The sequence below is a fragment of the Lycium barbarum genome, chromosome 7, assembly GCF_019175385.1.
Source record: "Lycium barbarum isolate Lr01 chromosome 7, ASM1917538v2, whole genome shotgun sequence".
Classification (NCBI taxonomy): domain Eukaryota; kingdom Viridiplantae; phylum Streptophyta; class Magnoliopsida; order Solanales; family Solanaceae; genus Lycium; species Lycium barbarum.
In genome coordinates, this window is record NC_083343.1 from 17,005,586 (window position 1) to 17,023,152 (window position 17,567).

Below are 17,567 nucleotides of genomic sequence, written 5' to 3' on the forward strand. Positions count from 1 at the left end.
CCCCCCCCCCCCCCCCCCCCCCCCCCCCCCCCCCCCCCCCCCCCCCCCCCCCCCCCCCCCCCCCCCCCCCCCCCCCCCCCCCCCCCCCCCCCCCCCCCCCCCCCCCCCCCCCCCCCCCCCCCCCCCCCCCCCCCCCCCCCCCCCCCCCCCCCCCCCCCCCCCCCCCCCCCCCCCCCCCCCCCCCCCCCCCCCCCCCCCCCCCTCTCCCAACACACACACACAATAGTACCTTTTTTTTCTTTCACACGACAGTACCCTTTTATTTTCGTTCACAAAATAGGCTGTTATCTCAAAGTATTAATGCAGTTAAGTATTCATAACAATTTTTTTTTTCAGATTTGCCCTTATTAAGTGTTAAGTGACCAAATCTCAATATCTATTTAATCAGAATACGTTAGTCAAATTAATTTTTTCTTTCTAGGAGTTAGTATTTTCTTAAGGGACGTTTAGATGATTAAGTGGACACTCTTTTTGAACCGGAGAGAGTATTAATTAGGAGAGATATTTGACTGCTTTACCTTTATTTATATTCACCTTATAATCCCTCTCCATTAAATGTTCACTCTATTTATGTGTCATCTCATTAATGACAAAACTATACAACAATAATTAATTATGTCTTGAACTTTTAAAAATATACTCCCTCTGTCCTAATTTATGTGATACACTTTTCTTTTTATTCTGTCCAAAAAGGAACGATACATTTCTATATTTAGAAATAATTTAACTTAAAACTTCTCCTTTTACCCTTATTTTAGACCACAAGTTACAAGTTTAAAAAGTCTTACTTTCTTTCTTAAACTTCGTGCATAATCAAACTATATCACATATATTGGAACGATACATTTCTATATTTAGAAATAATTTAACTTAAAACTTCTCTTTTTACCCTTATTTTAGACCACAAGTTACAAGTTTAAAAAGTCTTACTTTCTTTCTTAAACTTCGTGCATAATCAAACTATATCACATATATTGGAACGGATGAAATAAATAATTTGAGATACTCCCTCCGGATCAAAAAGAGTGTCCACTTATCCTTTTTTTTTTTGGGTTTAAAAAAGAGTGTCCACTTACCAAATCAAGAAACAATAACCTTATTCTTGCAAAATTGCGCTTATTAGTGTTAAGTGACCAAATTTCAATACATATTTAATTAGCGGTAATTTAGTCAAATTACCTATTTTTGCCTAAGAGTTAAGTATTTTTTTCTTATTAGAAATGGACAGACCAGTTACTACATATAGAGCCCGTTTGGATTGACTTATAAGTTGCTTATAAGCTGTTTTCAGCTTTTTTTGAGTGTTTGGCTGGGCAGCTTAAAGTCATTTTGTGCTTAAATAAGTTCAAAAAAATAATTGGGCCCATTTGACTTAGCTTATCTAAAGCAGCTTATACAGCTTATAAGCCAAAAAAAAAAGTTAGACTACCCCAACTTATTTTTTTTAGCTTATAAGCTGTTTGCAGCTTATAGGCATAAGCCCATCCAAACAGGCTAATAATTGACTTGTCTCTCTTTCCACATCTTCTACCAAACAAAAGAAATTCCCCTGCTTCCCGATGGCTCAAGTTCTCTCGAATAATTCCCAAATCAATACCCTAACCCGAACCTTGACCCGACCCACATTCTCCCTACTACGACACCGTTCCAATAGCTCCGGTGATGATGATTCACCACCTCACCCACGGCTATCGAGATCGATCTTGATAACGGATCGGACGGTGGTGGTGGTGGGATGAGGAAATTAGAGAAAGTGATCCATTCTGTTATTGTGAGACGTTCCGCACCAGATTGGTTACCTTTTATGCCTGGTTACTCTTACTGGGTCCCACCGTATATGAAAGTAGGTGGTGGGGCCGGGGGTAGTATACATAGTCATACTCATGGTCAACGTGGTGTTGGTGGTGATTTTGATCCACATAGGATTGTTGAGGTTGTTGGAAAAATGGCATCTGTGAGGAATCAGTTTGGTTCTTCAGTTTCGTCGTCTTCGTTGATGTTGTCGGAGGATGAAACGACGTCGGTTGCTCGTGTTCGTGGCTGGCCTTCATCCTCATTTTTTACTGGAGGTATACAATACTCCCTCCGTTTCAATTTAAGGGCTTGTTTGGTTGGGAAACAAGTTATCCCGGGATTGTTATTTCACCCTCTATGTGGGATAAAATAACATTCTAATACCGGGATAACTAATCCCGCGTGGTTTTATCCCAACCAAACATGGGATAAGATGGTACTAAATTTTTATCCCAGAACTATTTTTGCTTATCCATCATACCAAACGACGTGTTTTAGCTTGACCTGACACGGAGTTTAATAAAGTAAAGAAAGACTTTTGAATCTTGTGTTAGTATCTCGAAATGACACATTAATCTTGTGGTCTTAAACATGTCCTGCGAAAAGTTGAAATTGAAGAGTTGCCAAAAAAGGAAATATATGCATTCTTTTTTAAAAGGAATAAAAAAGGAAAGTAAGACAAAGAAATTGAAACAGAGGGAGAATTTAAAAAAGGAGGAAACATCGTGGGTTTATTTTTTTTAGCTTTTAATTGTTTTGTATTGTTTTTTGTTCCTTTTTGGGGGATAATTGACAAGTAAAAACAGTTGTCTACTTGTTTTAAGCTCGCAAAGATAGGATTTTGAGGTAATATATAGGCTATAGATGCTATTAAGAGCTATTTTGGTGAATTGGTTGGTTAAAACTGATATCTTTGAGCATGTAAGTAGTATAGATGGTCCCTGGGTTTAAATATTTGCATGTTTGTGTTTGATTGTTTTGTATTGTTTTTCTTTTTTTTGCGGCACAATTGAGAGGTAAGAACATTTATATACTCCCTCTGTCTGTCTTAGTTTGCTTGGGCGCCGAGTTTAAGAAACAGAAGGAGACTTTTGAATCTTATGGTGTTAGATTAATGATGGGTAGCCCTTTAAATCTCGTGGTCTTAAACTTGCCATGTAGAATTTTGGAATTGGAAAACTTGCTAAATGGAAAGAGACTCTTTTTGGGGACAGATCAAAAGGGAAAGCAAAGTAACACACTTAAATTGGGACGGATGGAGGTTTTTTTTTTTTTTTTTTTGTGGGGGGGGGGGGGGGGGGGGGGGGACACAATTGAGAAGTAAAAACAGTTATCTACTTGTTTTTAGCTCGCAAATATAGGATTTTGTGGTAATATATAGGCTGTAAATGCTAGTAAGACCTATGTTAACTGTTCAAAAAAAAATGCTAGTAAGTCCTATTTTGGTGAAACTGGTTGGTTAAAGCTGCTATCTTTAGAGTATACAAGTATAGATGGTCCTCAGCTTAGACAAAGGAGAAGGCTTGCGGAAAGTTGAAGCCAAACTGGTCTAATTATGATTCCTACAAAAGGATGCCATGGATTCATATAACTAGAGGTATACAATATTTGAGGAGGAGGAAACTTTATGTGTTTAAATGTTTGTGTTTTTGTGTTTGATTGTTTTCTATTGTTTTTCTTTTTTGGGGGGACAATTGAGCAGTAAGAACAGTTATACTTGTTTTTAGCTCTTAAGTTTAGCGACTGAAAATACTGTTACTTTCTCAAAAAAAGTTTAGAGACTGAAAATAAATTAGGGATTTTGATGTATTATCTAAGCTATAAATACTAGTAAGACTGATTTTGGTGAAATTGGTTGCTTAAAACTGATATCTTTGAGTATGTAAGTATAGATGGTCCCTAGATCAGACAAAGCAGAGGCGAATCTAGGATTCCTATAACATGGGTGCACCACTAAAAAAGGGGGAAAAGGAAATATTACGTGGGATTTGATCCTTGTTCCTCTGGGTAAATAACTCGACATCCAACCAAGTGCACCATTTAACCTTTTGGGAGCATGGGTCCCAGCAGATAATATTTAGATCAATTCTAGGAAATATGTACAGTACCTAGTTTGGCGGATAGACAATGGGTTTACGTGCCCCATAAATAAGGCTATAAATACGCCCCTGAGACAAAGGAAGAGCCTTTTGGAAAGCCAAACTAAAAATAGTCTAATTATGATCAACTTCTTGTCCAACCAAACCGCTGAAAAATTGTTTAAAATTCGTGTTCTTCGGCAGAACGTTTTGCATAAGAACTATCATAATTGAAGAGAAACACTACAATTATGCTCGTTATCATACTGAAAAAGAAAGTAAGATCTTTTATCTGATACAGGAAACAACAAGCCTATGGGGCTTGTATAACCTTTTGCTGACTGAGTTAGGTGCAATCATCTGTAGACTGTATGGATGTTGATACTGAATCTCAACCAACCTGTAGTCTAAGCAAGCTTAGGGCAATTATTAGTCTTAGCCTTCTATTTCAGATCAGAGAAATGTCCTGCAGTTCCAAAACACCGATAGTTTTACTCATGGTCTAGCGCCAAAGGAGATATCCCAGTAATTAGAATCTTAAAGCAGCATCCCAAACTCAGAAGTAATATCAAATGCTACAAGGGTAAGCTTTCTCCAGAGCTGTGTGGAAAGCATACATACCTCAGTGAAGTGGTCAAACCAAACTTTTAAAGTAGAAGGTAAATTCACCTTTGTCACTGTTGAGGAATGTAGGAGGTTAAGTCCACGATGGTGTATTTACGAAACCAAACTATGCATATGAGGAATGTAGGAGGTTAAGTCCATGATGGTGTATTTATGAAATCAAACTATGCATGATTGTTACGACCACTGGCGGAGGCAGGATATCCATCAAGGGGGTTCAAAAAAAAAAAAAACACTAAGCACGCTAATCGTGCTGACAAATAAGCACGTCGGATCAGATATGAGCGAACTAATATACACCTTCCTAACCAACAACCAAACGACCCCTTAGTCCCTCTCAAACGATATTTATTTTTGCGTTTTTTCTTCTCGATTCATCTTCATGAGCTATGACAAAGGACTTGGCAATATTATAAGAATTGTCGTTGTATCACCATAAAGTTAAAGGTTTAAATCATGTTTACGTGCAAGATAAAATTGCATAGAATAAATTTGATTGGTTTGAACTCTTTTCCTAATAGTGTATAGGGAGACCTTAATGAATTGAACTACTCTTTTTTCCATAGCTATAGGAAAGGAGGCTTTGATTAGAGTACAAATTATATCACATCAAATTGATCAAAACCTAACTTATTTGGTTGGTTGAGTGATTCATTCTAGAACTTCATTTGCTCTTCTGGCTTTCCAGAAATGCTTGGTGTGAAATGCAAAAGTTACATTAATTTGTATTAGAAGACCTTCTGGATACATTTAATACAATAATAACATACCCAGTGAAATCTCACAAAGTGGGGTCTGGAGAGGATAGAGTGTACGCAGACCTTACCCCTACCTTTCAAGGTACAGAGGCTGTTTCCGGTAGACCCTCGGCAAAAGAATAAAACTATACAATCCTTTATTCATTAATCTATGTCCTATAGCAAGGCATTTCAAGCAATTGAAGCACGTAAAAACATTAATAACTGTAGACCATAACACATCAAAATTTAACGAGAATAGGATAAGGGAATTTTAAGAAAGCAGTAAATGAAAATCAATGTTAAAAATCAATAAAGGCAAATGTAAGGAATAAAAGGAATTGAGAAGAAGCAAGAAGAGGAAGAGAGAGGATAGTTAAGGGGTTTAAAAATGTGGCTGATGCTTAGCCTTCACGCCTGAAGCTAATAAATAAAAACCAAGAAATGTGTCCAGCGAGAATCGAATCAGGCCGTTCGATGGACATTTGAACCCCCTTTGCCGCCGCACTACACTTTCAGTTTCTGCTAAGGGGGTTCAATACTTAATATATATACCTAAATCGAAAATCCGACACTATATATACGGCGTAATTTTCCGACGAAGGGGGTTTGGATGAACCCCGTCGGCTGCATGTAGCTCCGCCCCTGGTTATGACCCAGTTTTCAGCTTTTTGTATTTCCTCTCTGTGTTTAAACCTCATGCCTCCAGCTCCTACTGGCACTGAACGCCATCCTCTTAAAAATCTATTTTAACAGGGTTGATGTTATTAATATCATAACTGGTGGTTCACGTGATCACCTTGTTTTGATGGAAAGATTCTCAGTTACGCTTCTTTCGCACTTTGCTCTCTGAAATGATTTTTAACTCTGTTGGCTTTTCTTTAGGAAGATAAAATTTGACTTCATTGGCTAATTTAATAGTGACAACTATGAATTTAACTATGAATTTAAGTAATACTAAAAGGTACAGAAGTTTAGAAGCAGTAAACAAGGAAGTTTAGTTTTCTACTGTTTGGTTGGTTGCTATGTTGTACTATTTAGTTGTCCTTCTAGTATGTCCCATCTCGAGGTCATATATATATATTAAAATATCTGTCCATCAACAGAATAGCTGAAATCTAATTGTTATTGAAACCAGTGGGGTCCTAAATGGAAAAAACAAATCTTAATTTCCTTCACCTGGAACACTTGCAGCGTGTTCTTTGGGATGTTTCATATTTTGTCTGGGAATGTGGTGTCTTTTCCTAATATGTTTAAATAGGTTGATCCCTCGTGGAGATTGGAAAGTAGTGGAGTTCAAAGACACTTTCCATGAGTGAATTCTCTCTATATTTAGTTACATTTGTCTCTGGCAACATTTTAATGGACCGGAGTTAGTTCTGTACCTGGAAATACAACAATGTACCTATCCAGCAGCTCTATGGTATACGCTTATCATTTCTTCGTACTTGCAGGAAGTGTACCGACATTCCCTACCCCAGTGCAGGTGGTGGAAGTGGAGGTGAAGCTTGAGGACAACTCAGATTATGATTCTAAATCTGAGGATGAAGGATGAATGACCTGTCTTTGTCTAGTGAGCTCCCATAGTAAGTTGTTTATCAACACTTGCATTTTGTGATCTGTTTTGGCAGCTACTTATTCCATCTAGAGGGATCTACTTTTAATTCTAGTTCTAAACCATTTTGGCTTAGTCGTATTTTTATCTCGGCTTTTGTTACCACTCATGAAAGTCCCTCTTCTAAGCCAGAGCAAGGTCAGGCATTTCTTGGTTGACCTAGTCTTCCAGGCAATAGCTTTAGGGATCTTTCCTTATATTGGGGGGTGGGGTGGGGGCAGAAGGTTTTTTTTGGGGGGGGGGGGGGGGGCTGGTTTGGGAAACTTGAACTAATTAAAGAACTTCTGCTGGCAAGCTTTGTATTACACTTAAACAAGACTTGTGGTGATAAAACAATTTGGTTTATCCAAAAAGTTGGAAAATGTGCATTTCTCTAATTGTATACATTGCTGAATTTGCAGGCTTAGTAACCTTGTAAATTTTGAAAACCTGGAAAACATAAGAAGCTGTTACCTAAGGAAAGACGAGCAAGCCTAATTACACAGATCGGAGCTCGGGGTTGACGCTCTTCCGTCCACCCTCTTGTTCGATGTAGTGGTTCACTGCTCAGCCTACCTAGAAAAATCTATGTATTTATGGTGTTCGAACTGTATGATCTGGAAAAATAATCAGCCTGTTGAGTTTAATGCTGTTTGCTTTTGGTCTAATGTGTGTTGCCATGGCTTTAACCCGTTGTCACTTGTCACCTGTCACCTGTCACCTGTCACCTGTCACCGATGTTATCATCGTCTCAGCTGTTCTATTGCTAGCTTGTCATCTATGACGGGCAATATTACGCCCCTTAGAAAAGATATTTAATAGATGTAACCATAAGTGTGTGTTGTAACGAGTTAAGTTCGTCAAAAGAAAGAGTGCTATATTTAGAGGCTTCTATTACTGCAATTGACAATACCATCTACTCTTGGTCTACAAATCGTAATTTTCAGACTGCAGAAATTAACAATATTAGAGTAATTTTTCTGGAGGTGGATCATGTTTGGTGGCTCAACTAGATGGCCCGTGCCCGCGCATTTCAATGTCATTGTTTGTAATATTCACACAGTTACAATATCACTGAATATTTTCAGCATTGAGATCATTTCATGCGTTTAATACTTCAGAATATCTACATGAATGAGGAACAAAATTCAACTCTATATCCGATAAGAGTACGAAATATCTATTGTGCCTATTGAGTACTTGCAAAATAGTACATTCTTCGGGCTTTCATGATAAAACCCATTTACAAGATAATAAAAGAAGCACCCTTTTGAAATTCGACGATTAAAGCTCTGCAGTCATAGCCTTCTTTTCCAGCTCGATAAAAATATTGGAGCCTGCCATTATAGAGCATAGCCAAGGGATGAAATTTGCATACTCTATCCAAATGAAAAGAAAGAATTTAGTAGGCGTTTGGCCATAAGAATTATTCACTTTATTCCGGATTTTTTTTTCACTTTTCAGCGTTTGGCCATAAGAAGTTGTATTCCGGAATACTAAAAACTCCAAACTTGTTTTTCAAAAAATTTCACTTTTTTACAACTACATTTCATCAAAAACTACAATTTCAAAAGCCAAACAAAACTCCAACTTTAACTTAACTCCAAAATTTCAAAAAAAGTGATTTTTTTTTTTTGGTATATATGGACAAACGGGGCCTCTGTAAAAGTAAGAAATAAGACACAATGTGAAGCAAGATTTCGGTAGCATACCTAAATCAGTAATGTGTTAGGCATGTTAAGGTAAAGAGAAACACTACTATGCTACCATAAAATAAATAGATATTCGAACTATAAGTTGATAGAAGAAACCTAATGGGTGCAAGTTGGCATAGCTCTAAATCTTTCATGTGGCTCATGCATCATACTGGCAATTAGTGAAACAAGAAGCTATAATTGAAATAAAGAAATGCACATCATATTGCGTTAAATCTTCAAGTTCAAATGTTTGCTTAGGACCTTGTCCCACTAAGAGGAAGACGGGGGGACTCAGTTCCTTATGACATTTTATATGATTTCTCTTTTATGAAAAATCGATGAATTACTTATGAGTAAGCAAAGTAAGCAAAAGAAGCTTCAAGTAATTCATCTGAAAAGCAACACTACAGTAGAGGAGGCACATATAAGCTTTGACGAAAACTAAGAATATAAAAAAGTTGAGCTAGAAATTATTTTTGAAGGGGAATGCTTAGCAATTGATTAGAACATGTACCCTGAAAGGATTTAGAGAGAGCACACTATTTAAGGCCCGGTGGATAATATACCCTCCTGAAATTTGCTAGTTAATGTTTCATGTTTGTTTGGTTCTACATTGTACATTGATGCTACTACTGCACTTTTATCTCCATATAATATTTATCAAAAGGCCATAAGATTCCCAAAATCTCAATCAACTGTTCATATTTCAAAATGATAAGAGACATGATATACATATATTCTTAAACATGATATACATATATTCTTAAACTCACCATTATTATCTGCTCGACAGATGATTTGGTAGACAAAAAACATATCACTTATCTCTAATATTGCAACTCTCCTTTTTCCTTGCACTTTTTTTCTTTTCTTGCAAGAGTACCAATGTCATTGTTGAGAGAAATCCTCTCTATTCGCCCCTTTCTATACACTATCGAACTTATGACTTCGCGAACAAAGCTAAAACAATATAACATAAAAAACTTATGTATTTTGAGAATAAATTACGGTGGGTAGAATCAATTACAAGCTAAGAGTACCAAAGGAAAAATTGACTTGTAAAGCCACCAAACAAAGGGGTGTAGAAAGATTCAGTGAAGCAGAGCAGAAGAGAGAAGCTCCTTAAGAGGACAGAAAGATTACACTATTAAATGCCCTTTAACCAGTGAAAAGGTAGTTTGTGATGTAAAACAACAAATTACTAATTATCTCATTATACATACCGGAGAAAGACAAAGGGTTTACTCTACATTATTTGTTTAGCATATATGGTCCATCTAATTTGCTGACATAAGTGAGCCTGTAGTAGTTGTCTAGTTGCTTTAACTGTCAAAGAAAAGACACAAAAATCAGCAAGCATTTAGAAAATTTGCTTTAGAGTTGAAGTAAAGAGTATGAACAAAATTTTTGAAGGCCACAGGTTAATAGCTGATGACGCATAAAGTAATCCAAACAATAAGAGGCTCCTATGAAACAGATGCGTATGAGAAGTTTACATTATTAGAAAACAACCATTGCCCTGTGAAGTAACACAACTACAGGGAAAAATAGAAAGATCCCTTGGTCATGTTTCCAGATTAGTTAGGCGCTCTTTAGAAGAGAAACTCACGAAGCAATATTTTGACAAATGAGGATTAATCTTGGTCTCTTTTGAAATTAACATACAGTCAAAGATATTGAATAATTCATTTTATTATTCATGGATGATGTATATCAATCTGTTAGCCTTATAATGAATATAAACCTGCAAACGAAGAAGATGGTGACAGATATGTTAACTAACAAAATAATGAAGCTAAGTTAGTAGAAATTCTATGATTGACTCTTAACATTCAGCAGATATGGGATATAATTTGTTAGTATTTGGCCAATATGATTATGAATGTCCAGTCCGTTTGGGACTTGTAAATCCAAATTATTAACCAGATAAAAAAATATGAGTAAGTTAAGAAAATCTGGTAAGGATATCGTGTTTGTTTCCAAGTAATGCAAAAAATATGACACTGACAAACTCCTTATAAATAGTGTTGCACCTGGAAAAATATATATAAATAAATGACTAAGATAATTTGTTATAACATTTTTATGCACAGACTCATCTTGAAAACAGTTAAGGAATTTGAGTTACTTTTGTTCTATCTTCCATGTAGTGCCCATTGAAGCATGCAAGTAGAAGTCAAAAAGAAGCTAGTTGTCCGGTCTTCTTTTACCTGCAAATTTTCCTACAAATAAGATAATAAAGGCGAGTTGGTAAAATTATGACTAACTATTAGAAATCAACAAACACGGCAAAAAACATAAGAGTGCTTGACTAATATGAATGTGAACAGTTCTAATCATTTAGAGCTTGTAATCTTTATTGTTGGCCTAATAAAAGAACCCGAGAAAGTAAACCAAATCAACCAAGGACACCATTTTTATTCCACAACAATGTAAAAACCTGCAACACCTTAATGTAGTGTTGCATAAAAAATTATACCATGGATAAATGAGCAGAATCATTTATTCTAATATCATTATGTACAACCCCATATCACCAACCTAATTCCTCGTTTAAGCAATAGGGAATTTTCCTGATAATGGAACCACTATTGATATTTGGAATCAGAAGAGAACGACGCGTGTTTTCTTTTTCAACACATGACATAATAACAATTTTTCTGATGATATTAGAGAATTGCATGCAAACAATTGTTTACCCCGAAATTGGGAAACCAATTGAATTTGTACGCGGGTATAGGATATGTGCTTGGATCTTGATGTATATTTGATAGCGGAAAACAAGCGTGTGAGTATTTGGCGATAAAACGGCTAGTAACGGTGATTTGCTTAATTTGCTACGGACATGAACGTTTAGAAGCCATGTTGAATACTTAATGGAAGAAACACAACGTAAATGGAAACAAACGACCTTGGCCGGATCGGATATTGAGAGAGAGATTGCATATATATTTTTCTATTACAATTGTTCTTGGAGGATGAGGGAGCCAACCCTTACAAAGGAGGGGGATGTGCCCTATTTATAGTGTGACCTCCATGAGTCTCATATGATGTGAACTAATAAAATAATAGCAACAAGGACAGCTCTGCACGGATTTGGTGGGATTAGACTGACGGCGCTGTCTGACACACGCATGATGGGTAGTTGACCAAGACAGGACGTTACTGGCGCGTGACCCGCGTGCAACGGCCACCCGGACCAACGGATACTCGGACCAACGGCCACACGGACCAACGGCTACTTGGACCAACAGCCGTACGGACCAACGGCCGTACGGACCAACGGCTATACGGACCAACGGCCACGAATGCTCGGGTCACCGGGCTTGGTCGTTCCAATGACGAAGAAGGCAGATCAGTCGGCCCCCTCGTTCCACCGATTTGCCTCGCATCCGTTTTTTACCGTATACAGATAGCCCCACACTTCCCGGAACTCCGATCTATCGGAGTAACGGGGAGTGGATAACTTCCGAAACCGGTGGCCCTGTCAGCTCGTCGTTACCTTCTTATTTATTCGTTTTGAATGTTTGCCATTATTTTGGTCATCATCGTTGGTCCGTTTTAGGACAGGTCGACTCATAGTCGTTAATTCACCGTGCCCGTGGGACTTATCCGATGCTTCATAAGTTCAGATGTCTCCGAATTACGATAGGCATTTTCTTCAGGGTCGGTATTTTTTCAACTTTGGCAAAGGTTTTGATGTAGCAGTCCCCGTTTTGGGGGAATTTGCCGAGCTTTGGCTTGGGTCATTGTGAACTTGTCGCCTTTGTCGAATTTCGGGCACAATCCTCGATATAGAGTATGTGAGTGGGGTAGTGCCGGAATACGGCGGTTACCATCGGGGCGAAGTCCTTTTAACAGAAAGACACCCAAGATCTTGTTATACCAGCTTTTGATGACTTTGCGTTTGCAAAATGTTTGTACATATGAGAATTTTAATTCCTTCTGCCTTGTTGTAGTAAATGAAAAATGGGACACGATTCATTATGATCGTTTGGTCCTTACATCGGAGGCTATGGCCGGTGGCCGGGCCTTAGTTTTGCTGTAGCAAATGTTGAATGGGACACGATTCATTATGATAGTTTGGTCCTTACATCGGAGGCTGTGGCCGGTGGCCGGGCCTTAGTTTTGCCGTAGCAAATGTGGAATGGGACACGATTCATTATGATCGTTTGGTCCTTACATCGGAGGCTGTGGCCGGTGGCCGGGCCTTAGTTTTGCCGTAGCAAATGTTGAATGGGACACGATTCATTATGATCGTTTGGTCCTTACACCGAAACCTAATGCAGAAGGTCCGGTCTTGATTTGTTGAGCTCCTCCGTTTTCCATTAACCGGGGTAAACCTCGATGTGGGTATAAGTCCCCTAGTGCTTATCCGAGCTGCAAGATCAGGCGAGCGCTATCAAGCCCCCACTCGTAGGCCGTGACCCCGAGTTCCCGGCCGTTTGTCCTTATTTTGTTAAGTAACACGTTGTACTTGTTGCCTCATTAAAAACCTTGTCGAAAAACCCATTTTGGGACAAAACCGTACTAAGGAAAAGAGTGCAACACGCGTTTTCAGACCTAGATCCTAACTTTATCCGGTACTTGACTTCCTGTAAAAAGAAAAAGGTTAAACATGAGGTGTCCATACCTTAGCAGTAATATCCCTTCAAATGAGCCACGTTCCGGTTGTTGCACAATCGTTGCCCGTCCACGGATTCCAGCTGATACGATCCTTTGCCCGTTACCTCGGTTATCTTGTACGGTCTTTCCCAGTTCGGACCCAGTTTTCCTCCGTTGGGATTCTTGGTGCTCAAGGTATCTTTCCGAAGCACCAAGTCCCCAACTTAGAAATATCAAAAATTGGCTCTCCGATTGTAGTACCTTTCCATTCTCTGCTTCTGGGTTGCAATACGGACCAACGCGTTTTTGCGAAGTTCATCCGTGATTTTGAGTTTTACAGCCGTGGCCTCCTCGTTTGACTCCTCGGTGGTAAACCTGAACCGGGGACTCGGCCCGTTTATCACCCCCGCCCGGAGAAATGACTCGGGCCATCCCTTGATTTTTCCGACCTGAAGCTTGGTTTTCGAGAGTATGGCCGATACCTTTCTCTCGATGGTCCGGCCTCCGGTTCGTAATTCTTTCGTGATCTCTCCGAGCTTTTGTTCATTTTTACGGGCCCCGGGGGAAGCTCGAGTTGGTCATCCTCTATCCGAATTTTGACTCGTATCGGTTATGGACATCCGCCCAGGTCACGGCTTCCAGCAAGCTTTCCTTTAATTTGAACGAAGCCGTCGAGCTCTGAACATTGAGCCCCTTTGTGAAAGCTTGTGCGGCCCATTCCTCCGGAACCGGGGGGAGCTCCATTAGTTCCCTTTGGAACCGGTTGACAAATTCACGCAATAGCTCCTCGTCTCTTTGGGCTACACGGAAAATATCCGCCTTTCGAGCCTACACCTTTTTGGCTCCGGCGTGTGCTTTTATGAAGGCATCGGCGAGCATTTCGAAAGAAGTGATTGAATGCTCGGGCAGATGATCGTACCAAGTCAATGCTCCTTTTGACAGAGTTTCCCCGAACTTTTTCAGCAACACGGATTCAATTTCATCATCTTCCATATCATTGCCTTTTATAGCACAGGCGTATGAGGTCACGCGTTCGTGAGGGTCCATTGTGCCGCCATATTTTTGGATATCCGGCATTTTGAACCTTTTCGGGATCAATTTCGGAGCTGCACTCGGAGGAAAAGGCCTTTGGATGTACCTCTTTGAATCCGGCCCTTTCAAAATAGGCGGAGCCCCCGGGATTTGGTCCACCCGAGAGTTGTATGTCTCCACCCTTTTTTCGGTCGAGTCCACCCGCTTCGCCAACGTTTCGAGCATTCTCAGAACCTCGGTGGATAGACTAGCTCCGAGCCATTGCTTCCAACCATCCGTGCCTCATCTCTTCTGGGTTCAGCAACACTCTTCGCCTTTTCCGGGGTCGTTTTATCTCCTCCGTTTTGCAGCTGGGCTATTGCGATTCCCTGTTCGGCAATCGCCACTCTCTGTTCCTGCAACATTTCAAAAATTAAACGCAAGTCAATATTATCATTCGGGGTATCCGATTCTTTCCGGACTTGTGTCCCGGACAAAGTAATTGAATTGTTAGTATTTAAAGGGTCCGTGGGGTTTGGCAATCCTCGTGGCCCGCTGCCTTCATTTTCGGCCACGATCTCGTTGTTGTTGACGTGACCAGATTGCCCACTGTTAGCCATTTGGTCCGTTTTTTCAGAGACGGACAGCAGATGTTTCTGATTGTGATGGGTAAGATAGAGATCAAGATCAAAGACCACTATTATCCTAGCCCCACGGTGGGCGCCAATCTGTTTACCCCGAAATTGGGAAACCAATTGAATTTGTACGCGGGTATAGGATATGTGCTTGGATCTTGATGTATATTTGATAGCGGAAAACAAGCGTGTGAGTATTTGGCGATAAAACGGCTAGTAACAGTGATTTGCTTAATTTGCTACGGACATGAACGTTTAGAAGCCATGTTGAATACTTAATGGAAGAAACACAACGTAAATGGAAAGAAACGGCCTTGGCCGGATCGGATATTGAGAGAGAGATTGCATATATATTTTTCTATTACAAGTGTTCTTGGAGGATGAGGGAGCCAACCCTTACAAAGGAGGGGGATGTGCCCTATTTATAGTGTGACCTCCATGGGTCTCATATGATGTGAACTAATAAAATAATAGCAACAAGGACAGCTCTGCACGGATTTGGTGGGATTAGACTGACGGCGCTGTCTGACACACGCATGGTGGGTAGTTGACCAAGACAGGACGTTACTGGCGCGTGACCCGCGTGCAACGGCCACCCGGACCAACGGCTACTCGGACCAACGGCCACACGGACCAACGACTGCTCGGACCAACAGCCGTACGGACCAACGGCTATACGGACCAACGGCCGTACGGACCAACGACTATATGGACCAACGGCCACGAATGCTCGGGTCACCGGGCTTGGTCGTTCCAATGACGAAGAAGGCAGATCAGTCGGTCCCCTCGTTCCACCGGTTTGCCTCGCATCCGTTTTTTACCGTATACAACAATCTTTTCAGTTGGATTCTGAACCCTTTGTCATCTTGAATTGGTAGGGACTTTTTTTGGAAACATGTCGCACCACAACAACATACCCAGAATATACAATATTAGTACTAATTAATACACTATATATATATACACGCTGAATGATAATGCCTCATATTTCAGATTTAAAACCATATGCTTATACGGATTTGCAACTTCACCTTTTGGAACGATATTTTCACTATCTTTACTTATTAGGTGAAAGAAACATGGTCGTAATACACTAATAATATGTCTTCTTGAGTATATGCTGCCAACAAAGTTAAAATTAAAGGGTGTTTTCACTGAAGCACTATTAATTTATTCTCTTATAATTATGTTCTTTTTCACCCTTTCTCTGTGTATAGTACTTTGAAGTTCAATCATAGGTTAATCAGTCCTTTTGAATTTTCATTTAAAGCTTCGAGTCATGCCACCAATTAGCCTTATCTTATCCAATCTAAGTTCTTGTCCCCTCGCTCCCGTAGCCCATGAGCACTACAAATGCGCACATTGCAAAATAAGATGAAAGATCTACGCTAATCATCACACTGGTTGAACATAAAATCATGTTAAAATCATCGTAGAGTACCATCCCACTCATCAATAAGTCATCCCTCCCAGAAAATATGTATACCATTATACATGTGAGATCATTTGCACGCAATTAAAGCATCTTGAGTCTTAAAGAGGGAATATGATGAAATAAACCTGCAATTGTAGAAAATTCAAATGAATATATTTCCATTAGACCTATAACCAAAATGAATACTGGGATAGTCAAATAGAAATTACCAGGCCCTAATAGCGATATAAAATACCTGAATACCTCTACCAAACATGGATGGAGACATGCATTTACCAAGTTCTCTGTGAAATCCCTGAATAACTGACCCTCGATCTCGTAGTTTTTGTTCTGTGAAAATGCATTGTTAGGTGCTCCATTTTATCATCTTTCTTCATAAAATCACCCAGGTTGAGCTCTTTCAATACACCTCTGTCCAATATTATTCTTCTCCTAAAAAAAAAATTGCAAAATTCTCTTTTCAGTCATTCAATTTAGTAGATCTGGAATAGGAAGAGGCATAATCTTTCCGACTGAAACTAAATTTAATATATTTTTGGAATCCAGTGGGTGAATACATTGCTTAGGAAGAACCGGCAATTATTACCTTGTCGAAAAGTTCTAACTGAAGCTTCTGCTTGAAAGATTAAAACCGCTTGTATTTATAATCCATTAAAAGCTGGTACAATTAAGAATTAACGCATCAGTTTCCCTCAAAGATGAATTTGACAATGAAATTTTGGAAAAAAAAAAAAAAAAAAAAGAGTAGCAATCTAAGTTACTCGGACTCGGGTGCGGGTGTCCGACATGGGTACCGATCCCAAGGTCAGATCCTTCATGATCAAGTTTTAGGATTCAAAAATAATATGCTAATAATTAATTTAGATATTATCCCTCTTTTCTACGAGAAAGAAAACATTTATAAATAGCATAATTAGGTTAATTAACAAAACTTGTTCCATGTCTCTGTTCTTTCCCAGTACAACATGATCATGTCTCTGTTACTACATAGCAGCGGAATTGAAGGTATTTCTTTTCCCATCTCTTTTTTTTTTCCCAACTTTTCCCATCTCTTCAGATCTTGATTTTGGAAAATCAAATCTTAAATTTTTCCCCAAAATTTTGGTCAACACATTGGATCTCGTTTGACCGGATCCGACACAGATCCATACCCTTACCCGTGTCAGTGTCGTGTCGACATGGGTACGGCACCCAAACTGCCGAGTCCGAGTAACTTAGGTAGCAATTGGATCACCGATTATTAGTAAATATCTGCAGTACGAAATATATAACATAGAATTAGAGCGATACCTAACTTCCATAAAATATCTAAAGCCCTAGCTGTGTACGGTGAGAATTTGGAAAAAAGTTCTCTCCG

At 39.4% G+C, this 17,567-nt stretch overlaps 1 protein-coding gene and 1 long non-coding RNA gene across 7 annotated transcripts in view; one reads left to right on the plus strand and one right to left on the minus strand.

Annotated features, from left to right (window-relative positions):
- LOC132603233 (uncharacterized) overlaps positions 1–7,719 on the plus strand; it is a 12,863-nt gene extending 5,144 nt beyond the window's left edge. The window contains exons 1-3 of one of the 2 annotated variants that reach the window (XM_060316194.1): positions 1,563–2,069; positions 6,688–6,819; positions 7,250–7,719. In XM_060316194.1, coding sequence (XP_060172177.1) covers positions 1,736–2,069; positions 6,688–6,788 — 435 coding nt within the window. In that variant the 5' untranslated portion in view covers positions 1,563–1,735 and the 3' untranslated portion in view covers positions 6,789–6,819; positions 7,250–7,719. Of the gene's footprint in view, positions 1–1,562; positions 2,070–6,687; positions 6,820–7,249 lie in introns of those variants that run through there. The other variant, XM_060316193.1, reaches the window with a different exon arrangement.
- A 126-nt stretch (positions 7,720–7,845) lies between these two features.
- Positions 7,846–17,294, minus strand: LOC132603234 (uncharacterized). Of its 5 annotated transcripts, XR_009568024.1 has the most exons (6): positions 16,797–17,294; positions 16,446–16,642; positions 16,262–16,335; positions 10,653–10,746; positions 9,748–9,850; positions 7,846–8,164 (listed from the first exon to the last, which is right to left on the minus strand). It is a non-coding gene; the product is annotated as an uncharacterized LOC132603234 (long non-coding RNA). The 5 variants fall into 5 exon arrangements; XR_009568020.1 differs by lacking the exon at positions 7,846–8,164 and having other exon boundaries at positions 8,486–9,850; XR_009568022.1 differs by lacking the exon at positions 7,846–8,164 and having other exon boundaries at positions 8,486–9,850; positions 16,217–16,335.
- Between the last annotated feature and the right edge of the window lie 273 nt (positions 17,295–17,567).